Source organism: Bubalus kerabau, chromosome 14, assembly GCF_029407905.1.
Source record: "Bubalus kerabau isolate K-KA32 ecotype Philippines breed swamp buffalo chromosome 14, PCC_UOA_SB_1v2, whole genome shotgun sequence".
NCBI lineage: Eukaryota > Metazoa > Chordata > Mammalia > Artiodactyla > Bovidae > Bubalus > Bubalus kerabau.
In genome coordinates this window covers 62,630,794-62,643,867 of record NC_073637.1, presented here as the reverse complement: position 1 = coordinate 62,643,867, position 13,074 = coordinate 62,630,794, and the positions used below count along the sequence as shown (strand labels likewise).

Below are 13,074 nucleotides of genomic sequence, written 5' to 3'. Positions count from 1 at the left end.
TGACACTCAGGATTAATGTAAGAATTAAGTGGCATAATTGGTGTGATGTTTCATATTCATCAAATAGAATGTTATGATATCACATGCAAGCTATATCAATCTATATATCTTTTCTTCAAAAATATAATTTTCATATATATTGGTGGTATTTTTTTCAAGGCCAGAATTTGCTTTTAGAAAGTGATTAGTATATAAATTTGTGACTCACTTTTTCTCTGATTATCTTTGGATGAGTAAGAAAGTTATAAGTATGCTGTCACTTCAGTCGTGTCTGACTCTGTGTGACCGCATAGACGGCAGCCCACCAGGCTCCCCCGTCCCTGGGATTCTCCAGGCAAGAACACTGGAGTGGGTTGCCATTTCCTTCTCCAATGCATGAAAGTGAAAAATGAAAGTGAAGTCGCTCAGTCATATCCGATTCTTAGTGACCCCATGGACTGCAGCCTACCAGGCTCCTCCGTCCATAGGATTTCCCAAGCAAGAGTACTGGAGTGGGGTGCCATTGCCTTCTCCAAGATTATAATGATTCTGAAATTAGGTTTAGTTTACATAATGAAACAAAATAGTAGCCCATCATTTGAAAACTACATCCAAAGCCATTTGAATGTCCTTTCTGGTATGGAGGAAATGACATTTCCAATCTTTTATCAATAGTTAACTTTTTATGTAAATTTTAAATTTCTTTGGTATGTTGGTAGTACATATTATCGGAATGGAATAAGGAATAGTAAATCAACTTTTAAAAACATAGAAACCAGAAATATTATTTATATATTTATTATATACGAAAACATTGAAGCATAGGACCAGAAAAGAGGAATTGTGAATGTTCTCAATAAGTTCCATATATTCCACATGTTATCATTCAAGACTAGAGGTCCCTGGCCATTATTGTCTCTCTCTGATACTTGTGTGCAGATGGTCTTCTTTCTCCTTGATGCTTCCTTCCCTGAAATAAGGTGCTTTCCTTCTTTTTTCTTTATACTTCCTGTTTCTCCTTGTGTCATTCTTCTCTGACTTACTTATATCTCTCAAATCCCAACTATAGGAAAAATTATCAAAAAGCTTCCCAGGACAACTTTGTTCTGAATCTGCACGAGAGAAGTGATGCTCATGAAGAAACAGATGCATCTGGGCTATTCCAAACTAAACTCTTCTTGGCCCATTCGTTGTTCAGTCGCTCAGTCCTGTCTGACTCTTTGCAACCCCATGGACTGTTACACCAGGCTTTCCTATCCTTCACTATCTTCTGGAGTTTCCTCAGACTCATGTGCATCAAGTTGGTGATTCCATCCAGCCATCTCTTCCTCTGTGGTCCCCTTCTCCTCCTACTTTCTATCTTTCCTAGCATCAGGGTCTTTTCCAATGAGTCAGCTCTTTGCATCAGGTGGCCTAAATATTGGAGCTTCAGCTTCAGCATTTGGAGCATAAGGCCAGGTTATTAATGTAGAGAAGGCAGGACCCAAGCAACTGTGGCGTGACCACTGATCCAGGTCTTAGATTTCCTATCACTATGGTGTCACTGGTAGGAACCCAAGATAACCCCCTTCCTAAATGACTTTCAACTCTCATTATGATGTCCTGGATACCAAAATAAAGCTTTTCCACCCTTGGCCAATTTATTTTCCTAGGATTTTCCTACTTAGTCCCTCTTCCTTGAAACATTTCTCTTGATGACAACTTAGTAAACACATGTAAACACACAAACACACAGAAATGCACACATATTCATGACCTAATACTGCTGTTGTTACAAAAACTGCATTGTATTAGTTACTGCGCTCTAATTTTATTTTTTAGAATGGGGCTCATTCTAATAGTAAGTTATTTTTGTTATTCACCAAAAATTGGTGACCCACAGTTTTAAAAAACGCATTAGATGACTTCCAATAGTCCTTTCAGTTTTCAAAATGCTATGACTCTCTATTCTTCTAATGAAAATTTCATTTATTAAAAACATTTCTATCTCTGAATAAAAGCAATAAGGTGTGAGAAAATACTCAGAGTTCCTAGTTCTATCAATGTTCTGTTGAAACACTGGTATTTTAGGAAGGTGAATAATGAATAGGAAATTGAACTAAGAGAGTAGCAGGAAGGACAAAAAAAGTCTATCAGAAAAACAGAAGCAAGAAACCTGGATGATCCTAAGTCTGCGTGCTGTGCTTAGTTGCTCAGTCATGTCTGACTCTGTGACCCTATGGACTGTAGCTCACTGGGCTCTTCTGTCCACGGGGAATCTCCAGGCAAGAATGCTGGAGTGGGTTGCTATTCCCGTCTCCAGGGGATCTTCCCAACCCAGGGATCGACCCAGGTCTCCCGCATTGCAGGTGGGTTCTTTACCATCTGAGCCACCAGGGAAGCCCGATCCTAAGTCTAAGCAACAAAAAGTTGTTATGTGATAGCACTCTTAGTTGTCCTGGAAGCTTCCTAATTTTTAGAAAGATTTGAGAGGGTTATTATGTGAGTGCATTGTTTTGTACTGTCTAAATTGTGATGTGCTATAGCCAAAGTTGTTTGCATACCCCTGTGTAATCTGTCCCTTCTCTGTCTCATCTCTCTGACCTCCATTCCTTCCTACTCACTCCACTCCAGCCACCCTGGCCTCTTTGCTATTCTGTGGACACATGAGGACATTATATCTTAGGGAGCTTGTCCTGGAGGCTCTTTGCCTCAAACTAACCCTCTCCCTCGCATATACAAATGGCTTACTTTCTCAGCTTCTTTATACCTCTATTCAGATGTCACTTTGTCAATGATATCCACCCTGACAACTATTGTTTGAATTGCTGTCCTATACCCCTTATTTTTTGCTATTTTCACTTATCCCCCCCCTTAAACACTATATAATTTACTGATTTGTGTGTGTGTGTCTTTCCCCCCCTACGTGATTATAAGCTCTATGAGAGCAAGGATTTCTATCTGCTTGGATCACCATATGCCCTCAGTATTGACAAAGGTACCTGACATACACTAGGAGCTCAATTACTATTAATTGAATGAGTGTTTGTATTTACCTGGCGACTCAGACTGTAAAGCGCCTGTCTACAATGTGGGAGACCCGGGTTCGATCCCTGGGTTGGGAAGATCCCCTGGAGAAGGAAATGGCAATCCACTCCAGGACTATTGCTTGGAAAATCCCATGGACAGAGGAGCCTGGTAGGCTACAGCCCATGGGGTCGCAAAGAGTCGGACATGACTGAGTGACTTTACTTGTCTTTCCCAGTATATCAAGCAAAGAACTTGTACATATGTAGTAATCAGGAAATACTTATGGTATGAAAGAACCATTTTAGATTGCATAATTTACATTTTACAAACACTTTTGAAATCCCCTAAAACATACAGCCAGCAATCAAGCTGTGACACGGTTAGGTCTGGAATCACCATTGTTCCCTGACTTCCCACCTGCCTATGTGGGGAAACTGAGAGGTCAAGGGGCTTGTCTAAGGTTACAAAAAGGAGGACAGTCTTTTGCCTTCTACGGTTGAGTGACTTCACTTTCACTTTTTCCTTTCATGCTTTGGAGAAGGAAATGGCAACCCACTCCAGTATTCTTGCCTGGAGAATCCTGGGGAAAGGGGAGCCTGGTGGGCTGCTGTCTGTGGGGTTGCACAGAGTCAGCCACAACTGAAGTGACTTAACAGCAGCAACAGCAAAATGGAATTACGGTTGCTCTATTTTCTGGAATAGAGATCTGCGATTTGCAGAATGGGATGTTATTTCACTTACAAACTGTTGTGTTCTGTATGTCTGTGTTGCTTCCAGGTTTATGTTAAGAGGATGTTACCTTTGAAAGCCTAACAGTGCTCATTTTCATTCTTAGCAACAATAGGTAACACATTAATTTGGGGGGAAAAAGCATTAAAAATTCTTAAAATTAAAGCAAAATTGGTAAACATCACAGTCCATTTTTTTGTGTTGATGCTTTTTCAGGCTTTTGATTTTTTTTTTTTAAACCTTTTTTACCTTCTGTTGACTTTTTATCTTTTTAATAAAGAAGATAAAGGAGAAAGCTAATTGTAGGCTTTTATGGAACCTGTTGAAAATTGGGGAGCCTTTGTTTTATGATTTGGAGAAAATTTCAGTATTCCCTGTCTATGCTTGAGGAGCGTTAATAAATTTTAAGTGAGACCGAGGAGAGGGAAAGTGACTACCAAAAATTTGAGATAATACCCATCTGCGATGCCTAACCTATTGTCTCTAATTAACGACCCTTCTCTGGCTTTCATCACGCGGTTGGGGGCGGGGAGGGGGGAGAGAAGCGGAAACAGCTGGAGCTACAGGAGGTCGCAGTTGTCCTGAACCTGAGGTGCGCGCTCCAAGCCTCCAGCCCTCCGAGGTGCTGCAGCCGCCGCCGCCGCCTCCCCCTCCGGCTGCTGATTGGCGGGGACCTCAGCATCAGCAGCATCTCCCGGAGAGGGGAGGGCGCCAAGACTGACTCGCAGCCACAGCCTCCGGGAACCTCAGCTCCCTCCTGGCGAGACCTCGGACTTTCCCATCGAGGAACCGCGTCCCCGCTCGCCACTGCCTGGATCCCTTCCTTTTACCCGCCCCCCCGCCCCCCCAAAAAGTGGAGGCCCCCGGAAGCCAAGAAAGCCACGTCTGGTCCGGACCAGGTCAGGGAGGCAGGGGTCAGTTCCCTGGGGTCCCGCGGCACCATCGCGGCCCTCGAAGCGCTGCGGTCGCCGCGCCCCAGCCGCCAAGACGCCTCGTATCTTGTACCGCGGGAAGAGCGGGTCTTCGTCCAAGATGGGCCGGCAGGGCTTAGGGGGCGCCGGCGCCGCGGGGCGCTCCATGCAGCGCTCGCAGAGCCGGAGCAGCCTCTCCGCCTCCTTCGAGGCACTGGCCGGCTACTTTCCCTGTATGAACTCCCTGGAGGAAGAAGGTGAGGCTGTAGTTGGGGTTTCAGCCTGTACATCTCCCGTCTCGAGAAGTCGGTGGTTGGAGGGTTGGCAGGGTTTGGAGAACTCCAAGTAGCAGTGTTCCTACCCTCTCCTCTCGGGTCTGTGACTGGGGCCAGAGACCCCCAGAGCGCCGGCTGGCCGAGGAGTTCTGTTGATTGGTGGTTTGGAGGGCTCCACAGGCGCTGACTTGGTTTTCCTAATGAAGTTGACTTCAACAGTGCATGAGAGTTGGATGAGGATGGGGTGGGTGGCAAGGTGGCGCTACTGGGTGCACCCCACTTGGTCTTGTTTCCGTTTCCTCCCGCCGTCTTGGTATTAGCATTTGATTTCAAGGACAGAAATAATCAAAAAGTAAAGGGAAAAGCAGTAGCAGAGCTTTGAAACACGATCCGAATGAGGAGAGGGGGTAATACAATGGACCGGTCAAAGGTTGACAGTACAAAAGGCTGGTCTGTGCTGTGGGCACTTGAACTTTGTTGGCAGGCACAATACTCTGACCATTGGTTGTCAATCTCTGGTGTTTGAGTGATGCCATTTTAATTGAGATAATGAGAAAGACAGCTGAAGGGGACTCAACTTTTAAACTTTTCACCAAGTGACGTGAAGTCCTTCATAAAGTTTTCAATAACACAACATAGGTTTTCTTTGTGAAAAACTTTCCTATAAGATTTAACAACTAATACTAGAAACATAATTTGTAAATCAAAGTAAGAATTGGCTGCTAAATAATAGTGCCCCAACATTTGAAATGCCGTTTATCAATTTATTGATAAGCTAGTTGTAAACTGTTCATCTTTGCACATACATATACCAGGGTAGATCTGTTATCATCATCATATTACCTCTATTTTAGGATTTACTTTGCTTTTATTCTGTGACAATCAATGACTTCTTATTTGTAAATCTGCAGTGAGCCCTGATTTGAAGGAAATTACCTGCTCTGAGAACAGGTAGAAATAATTTTTTTCCATTTTTCCCAGTGGAGGACAGGAGGTGGAAAATGGCTGATTAAAAATACATCTGAAAATTGTTTTTCAGAATAACTTGCTAGTTATTGCTGTCTAGGTTTCTTCTAGCTTTTTGTTGCAGTATCAGTTTTCATTAGATTAATACAGGTTTAATGGTATGGTACTACGTCTCTATATAAATGTAACTTTTAATTTTCATACTAATCTTTTACTGTTATTATACATTTATGTTTGACTTGTTTTCTGTTATTAAATGATTAACATTTCAGGAGATATAAACAAGTCAAGAAATTAGAAAATCAAATTGGGTAAAAGGAATGATCATAATTGTAGCTAAAACTTTCAGTATTTGTTATTAGCCAGGCACTATTCTAGAAACCTGACATTCACGTACTCTTTTAGGCCCACAGCAGTCTTATGAGACAGAGCTTTTATAATCCCCAGTTAACAAATGAGGAAACCTAGGCAGAGAGATTAAGAACTTGCCGAAGGTCACCCAGATAGAAGGTAATAGTCAGCATATAAACCCAGTCAATCACACAACCTGTTTACCCAAACTAAGCTATACGAGTTTATTATTTGCATACACTTGGCCACAATCACATACCTAGTAAGTGTTGAAACTAGAACTCAAATCTAGGTGTATGTAGAGATACATATTTAAATAAGACACATTGTTATAAACTCATTTCTCAATTTGAATTTTTACACCAAGTCTTCAGTCTTGACTTTGTTTCAGGTAAGCTATCATCATTCTTTCTTAAGTGGTAGCTACAATTATTGGATTAACAAAATACCATCCTAATAGCCATTTTGAGACAAAAAATAAACTTATGTAAATGAAAATTTTTCTAAATTTTAAGTACATTGACTTAACCTTGACTCTTGGAGACTAATCCCAAAGGAAATTCCTACATCTACACATGGGAAATTGGAACAGATTTCTGTCCTATAATATGGTTTCTTGAGTTGCCAAGACAAAATGTTCCATAAGGAAGCCAACATTTTTAAAATGAAACATATAGTTCTGTACAAGTAACCAGAGAGGAGGCACTCCCCATAAATTAGAGGTCTTTCCACTGGGTTATAGTCATTTTACCGCCAAGAGAAGAAATCCTAACTTTCTTCTTTGATTCTGCTATACTCCTACCACCCTTGAAAGTGCTGAGATTGTTGAGGGTTTTTCAATATGCCCTGAAGAGTTATAAAAGTTAGAAATCACTGGCCTGGAGTGGTGCTTCTCTGTAATTTTTTTCACTTGAGACACCCCCACAGGACACATATAATTCATGTGGATAACATACTCTTATAAGCTTACTCAGGACCAAGTTATTATAGTCATAACTGTGAAACCATACTAATTTATAAAGAAAATTCATCACAACAGATGATTTTCAAAAGAGAGCAGTAGTCTGCCAGCCAGTGTGATTTAACCAAAGTAATCATCCCTGGGTTGGAAAGATCCCCTGGAGAAGGGAATGGCTACCCACTCTTGTATTATTACCTGGAGAATTCCATGGGCAGAGGAGCCTGGCGGGCTACAGTCCTTGGGATCACAAAGAGTCAGATATGACTGAATGACTAACATTTTCACTTCTTTCAGTTGATCAGTTCAGTAGTCAGTCTGATTTTAAAGCTAGTCTCTCTTTTTTCTTTTTTTTTTTTTTTGGTCTTTTCAAAAATAGTGCAACAGCTAACTGATCTCAAATGTACTCTGCCTTCCAATTCCATATTCTCATTTCTCTCTTGGACAGCACATCCAGGCATTATTATTTTACACAAGAAGTGCTGAGACGTTTAGTGAGAGACTATATTCTATTTACTCATTCATTCATTCAGAAATATTTCCTGAGGCTCTGAGATGTGTTAGTCACTGTGGTAGTCCCTAATTAGCTGAATATGCTTCCTATCTTCTTAGAACTCAGTCTAGTGGAGAGAGATATTAATAGGAAATAGCTATGTAATTAAAACCGTGACAGGGCCTAGGAAGGTGAAGTACAGAGTGCAATAAGAAGATGATAAGAAAGCCTAACTGAGGACTCACAGAAAGGGTAGCCTGAGAAATGAGGGTTAAACAAGGGTTCAGACATCAGTGATAGCTCTCAGTGCCTCTTACATACCTTTGAGAGCAGTTTGCCCAGAGTCCACAGCCGGTAAGTGGAGTTGGGATCAAAACCCATAATCTGGCTCTGAAGTTTATAATCCCAACTATTCTGTGTATTGTTCTTCATTATTTTACTGCATTTCCTTGCAACGTGCTATATTTTGAAAATCAAGTACAACCATTATGGTGGTTACCATTCATTGAGCACCTTCTCCTTTGCCTCATTCCTTTGATTTCATGATAATTCTTCAAGGAACTTATTATTATTATCAATTTATACATGTGAAAACTGAGACTGAATAGTTAAGGAACTTGGCCACAGATTATAAATCTCAATAGGGTTGACTTGAGTGAGGAGGAAAGGGTCATTAGTATAAGCAAAATAAAATAAGATTGTCGACTGGTCTTTGTAACAATTTTTTTTGTATGCTTTCCTTTTTCCTTTTTTTTTTTTTTTTGCTTCTTTGTCCCTGGATATACTCCAGATAACTATTCTCCAAATCTCTGAATAGTTTTATTTTAAATAAAAGTAATGATAATAGCATATACTTGTTATTTAACTATTTCTAAATTATGTTTATTTATCATTGAACTCTCTGAGTTAAGTATTAGCATCATTATGTAAGCCCCTTGGCCCCAACATTGAGTCTACCACTCCAATATAGGATGTTACTGTTTGTAGAATTTTTAAGCATTATAATAATTTTGAGAAAGAAGAAACCATTGAAATGGTTACCAATCCGTGTAGGAGAAGCAAGTCTCCCACCCATAGATCCAGGGGCAATGGTTATGGTCATGTAATGTAGGGAAATGGCGTATATCCTAATATTTTTAGATCTGGCTTTTCAAGATATCTTAGGGTTACTTGTTTACATACATATAGTATGTGACAAATTTGATTTGCTTGATTTTGTGGCCTTCTTCCTTCTTTGTTTAAAATTTGACTTGGCAATCCTACAGAAGGAGAGATCCTATCAACTTAATACTATTTAACAGAATAAATAAATTTATTAAATTTCTTTTACATGCCACTGTTTTGAAAGTTAAGTTACAGGAAAACCATCTAAGAAATAAGAATAGTTTAAAAATCACCAGAAGAACTGAGGAAAGTGTCTTTGCATGTGACAGTGAAGCTATGAGGAATTAATATAAAAGGAACTAAATAGACTGTATTCAGAAGACCTGTTTAATTATCCTCCACTCTTAAAGAGGCTGTACAATCAGTAAAAGACATTATTTTATTCTAATCCTTAAGTGATATATTTATTTTTTAATTTTATTTTTTATTAAAGTATAGTTGATTTACAGTGTTGTGTTAATTTCTGCTGTACAGCAAAGTGATTCAGTTATACATATATACATTCTCTTTAATATTCTTTTCTATTATGGTTTAATCACAGGATGTTGAATATAGTTCCCTGTGTACCTAATTCTTAATAAGCAGTCCCATTTGATTAAAATGGAGCTTAGCACTTTACTCAAGCTCCATTGGAACAAAAAATTATTCATACACTTAAATATAATCCTCCTAAATACAAACATCATGTCTAGCACTGTAGGTATTCCACTATTAATAACAACAGTATATAGTTCTACCATTCTTTTCAAGCTGAATATCAGTGTAACTGACTGCTAGCCACTATATTTACACTGTTTTAAAATTATGATGTGTGATCTAGACTTATTAAAATTCACTGTTCATAGCTTTTGTGTATTTTCACAATGCCAGTGTTGGGGACAGGACACGAATAGACAGTACTAGTCCTAATACATATCTTTTCTTAGAGGATACTATACATATAATATCCCCTAGATTGTGATTGGTTCTATATAGTAAATCACTTCTTACATGAGTCCACAGCATATTCAACAATAGCACAGTTTTTATATTAGATTTATGTTTTGGCTTATTGTTACTGAGTTGTGTCTGACTAAGGTCACACTAAGTTGTGTCTGACTCTTTGTGACCCCATGGACTAAAGTGAGGCAAAAGACTTTGGAATTTAAAAAGGTAAATCAAAGAACAGTTCCCTCAAAATGCTTATCAAATATTGCATTTTAATCAAAAATTAAAAATCTGTCACTGCCAAGTGTCCAAATAATACCCTTAAAGTAATTTAAATTTAATACAAAAGTGAAGTTAAACCTCAATTTGCTATGATCCTTGAGCAGGTTCACTAAATTCAAAGCTAGAAAATGGGGACAAGCTTCCCTATTGAGACATGGTGTGTGTAATGACTTATAAAAGAAACCCATGAGAAAGTCGTAGTGGCAGCTTCCCAATGCTGCCAAGAACGAAGGTCAAGTGCTCTATGCTGGTCTTCATAGGTCCATATTATTGATCAGAGAAGATCATTCTGAATAATCTATCAGATATGGCAGTGATGTTTATTTGGGGAGGAAGGGATTTACCTAATGCTATACACACACACACACACACACACACACACACACACATATATATATATCAAGGTGATATATATATATATATAGTATGTATAATACTATTTGACCAGTTGAAAAAGCTAACACAAAAATGATAATATCAGTTCTAGTTTTGAAGAATCATTAAGGTTTAGATTATGCCTAATTAGACTAAAATGAAAGGGACATTTATTTTAGCTATTTCAGTGACCACTTGTTCTCTTATTATTCCTATAAGTCAAAGGCCAGGAAGGTAACATACATCAGTGAAGTAGGCCAGATACTATACAAAAGGGAAAATGCAGGGACTCTGAAAAGCTGGAGAAAGCGTATCCATCCAAAAACGAATGGTGAATACTCAGTTCTAGCTAATTGATGCCAAGTTGAATATCAGCCCAGGGTTGGCAATTTATTCTTCTCTTTTCCCGAAGAGAAGCTATAAATCTGACAGTTTACTTAAATCCTTTACATTTTAAAATGTTGGTGCCTAAGTGAAAAAATTTAAACAATAATTGAGCCAACATTGACCACGTGTAGCTTAACTGTGTGCCCCCAGTTGGGACCTTCTACAAAGGAAATGCTGCCTTCTCAGCTTTCCTCAGTCTTTTCTTCCTTCCCATTTTCATTGTTACCTTGATAGTTTAGGACTGTATTGGTCCATCTTTGAAATCATGTGAATCTCCCAACCTGCTCTCTTCCATTTCTTGATCTCCCCACTCAAATCTAACTTCATTGTTCCCAGATCAATTTTCTTAAACATCATCTTAATCTTGCATTACTCCTTCTACAAAAACTTTAGTAGATTCCTATCTCCTACTAAATAAAACCTTTAGCCTGACATTCAAAATCTTTCACAATCTGGTTCTTACCTACAGTTTAGCTCCCCTACCTTCCAAAGCCCTGTAGTAGCCCAGTGATTTGGTAAAACTAAGTTTTTTGGTTCTTCCTGTCAAAATTCAGTAAGTCTGGAGCAATGATATCTGATCAGCAGAACCTTGGCCATTTGCTCATGTCCTCATTGACAGGCAGGTTGAGAAAATGACAGGTGAAAGTATTAGCTTATACAGTTAAAGGATGGGTTGTTTCTCAGACACAGGAAGAAGGTTCAAATGCTGGTGAGCCCAAAACACTAACAAATATCCACCTAATGATATGATTACCAGTGGGGGACAAAAACTATTAAGCTCAGCCTAATTACCTATTTTTAATTTTTTAAAATACTAGCTTGTTATTTGGTAATTTTCCTCTTTGTTCAATAAGATAAACAGACAGGAATGGTAAAAGAAATCTATGGAAGAAACCTAAGGTGAAGTGTATGGCTTTTAACTTTTCCAGCAGAGTGAGCCACCAGATATCTGTGGACATTCTAATTTTACATATAGAACATAGATAATCTCTAAGAAAGACAACCTTAAACTGTAATCCACTTACCTGCAGGTTGAAGTCTAGGATCTTTGAGTGATGTATAGTCCTCTCCCTCATAAACACATATGGCTTTTCATGTTATACTGCTGCTGCTGCTAAGTCACTTCAGTCAGGTCCAACTCTGTGTGACCCCATAGACGGAAGCCCACCAGGCTCCCCCGTCCTTGGGATTCTCCAGGCAAGAACACTGGAGTGGGGTGCCATTTCCTTCTCCAATGCGTGAAAGTGAAAAGTGAAAGGGAAGTCGCTCAGTCGTGTCCAACTCTTAGCGACCCTATGGACTGCAGCCCACCAGGCTCCTCCGTCCATGGGATTTTCCAGGCAAGAGTACTGGAGTGGGGTGCCATTGCCTTCTCCGTTTCATGTTATAGTGACCTGTAAACTGTAAGATGTATTATCTGCCTCCAGTACATCCTGTTTAAATGGTAGCAACAGGATAGCCAAAGTAAACATTTTAATTTCTAAAGGAGAGAATAAGAAACACAAAGCAATCAGTCATCCACAGGAATTTTCAAATCCCATTTGGAGGGAATGGTCAAGATTGAGAGTAGAATACATTTCTTGGTTTACATATCTGGGACCCTGGTTTCTGTTTTCAGAAAGTGTTTCTTTGTCCTTTATTCTTTATGGCCACAAAGGTTTGCATTAGAGAGAACGTATAGCCCACTTGTCTCTAGTACAGATTAGGAAAAAAAGTAGTTACCTTTTGTATTATAAATGGACTGGTAATTATTTTTTTCTATACAGATCCTTCAGAAATTCAGAAGGCTGTTTGATTCCAGACAGTTTCAAGTGTAAGTGACTCTAACCAAACACCTCATTGGACAAAGATTTTAGCCTCAAGATCCTGTTATAGTTTCCAGCCTCTGTGCCCTGCCCACTTCTTTTGTTCTCAACTTAATGGCAACTGCCTTGGTATCATTTGAAAACAGTGGGTTTGCATGAAGAACTGCTACTGCTAAGTCACTTCAGTCGTGTCCGACTCTGTGTGACCCCATAGACGGCAGCCCACCAGGCTCCCCTGTCCAGAAAGCAACCCCTAAATCCAGTTTGGCCAGCAGGCTCTCCTTCCTATGGCAGGACTCCACTTACTTATATATAGTTTTCTCCCTTTAAGTTTAGGATAATTTCACATTATTCCAGTCATTTTTCAAAGAAGGATTTGTATAACATTTTACAGTTTTCAAAACACTTTCACATAGATTACAGTATCCAATCCTTATTTATCACTATTCATTAAATACCACTG

At 39.3% G+C, this 13,074-nt stretch overlaps 1 protein-coding gene across 10 annotated transcripts in view; it reads left to right on the top strand.

The window, feature by feature from the left end:
• Window positions 1–13,074, top strand: part of RIMS2 (regulating synaptic membrane exocytosis 2) — a 611,677-nt gene that overhangs the window by 576,114 nt on the left and 22,489 nt on the right. The window contains exon 1 of one of the 10 annotated variants that reach the window (XM_055546479.1): window positions 4,608–4,885. The exons of the other annotated variants lie outside the window; for them this stretch is intronic. Coding sequence (XP_055402454.1) covers window positions 4,750–4,885 — 136 coding nt within the window. The 5' untranslated portion in view covers window positions 4,608–4,749. Of the gene's footprint in view, window positions 1–4,607; window positions 4,886–13,074 lie in introns of those variants that run through there. 10 annotated transcript variants of the gene reach the window in all.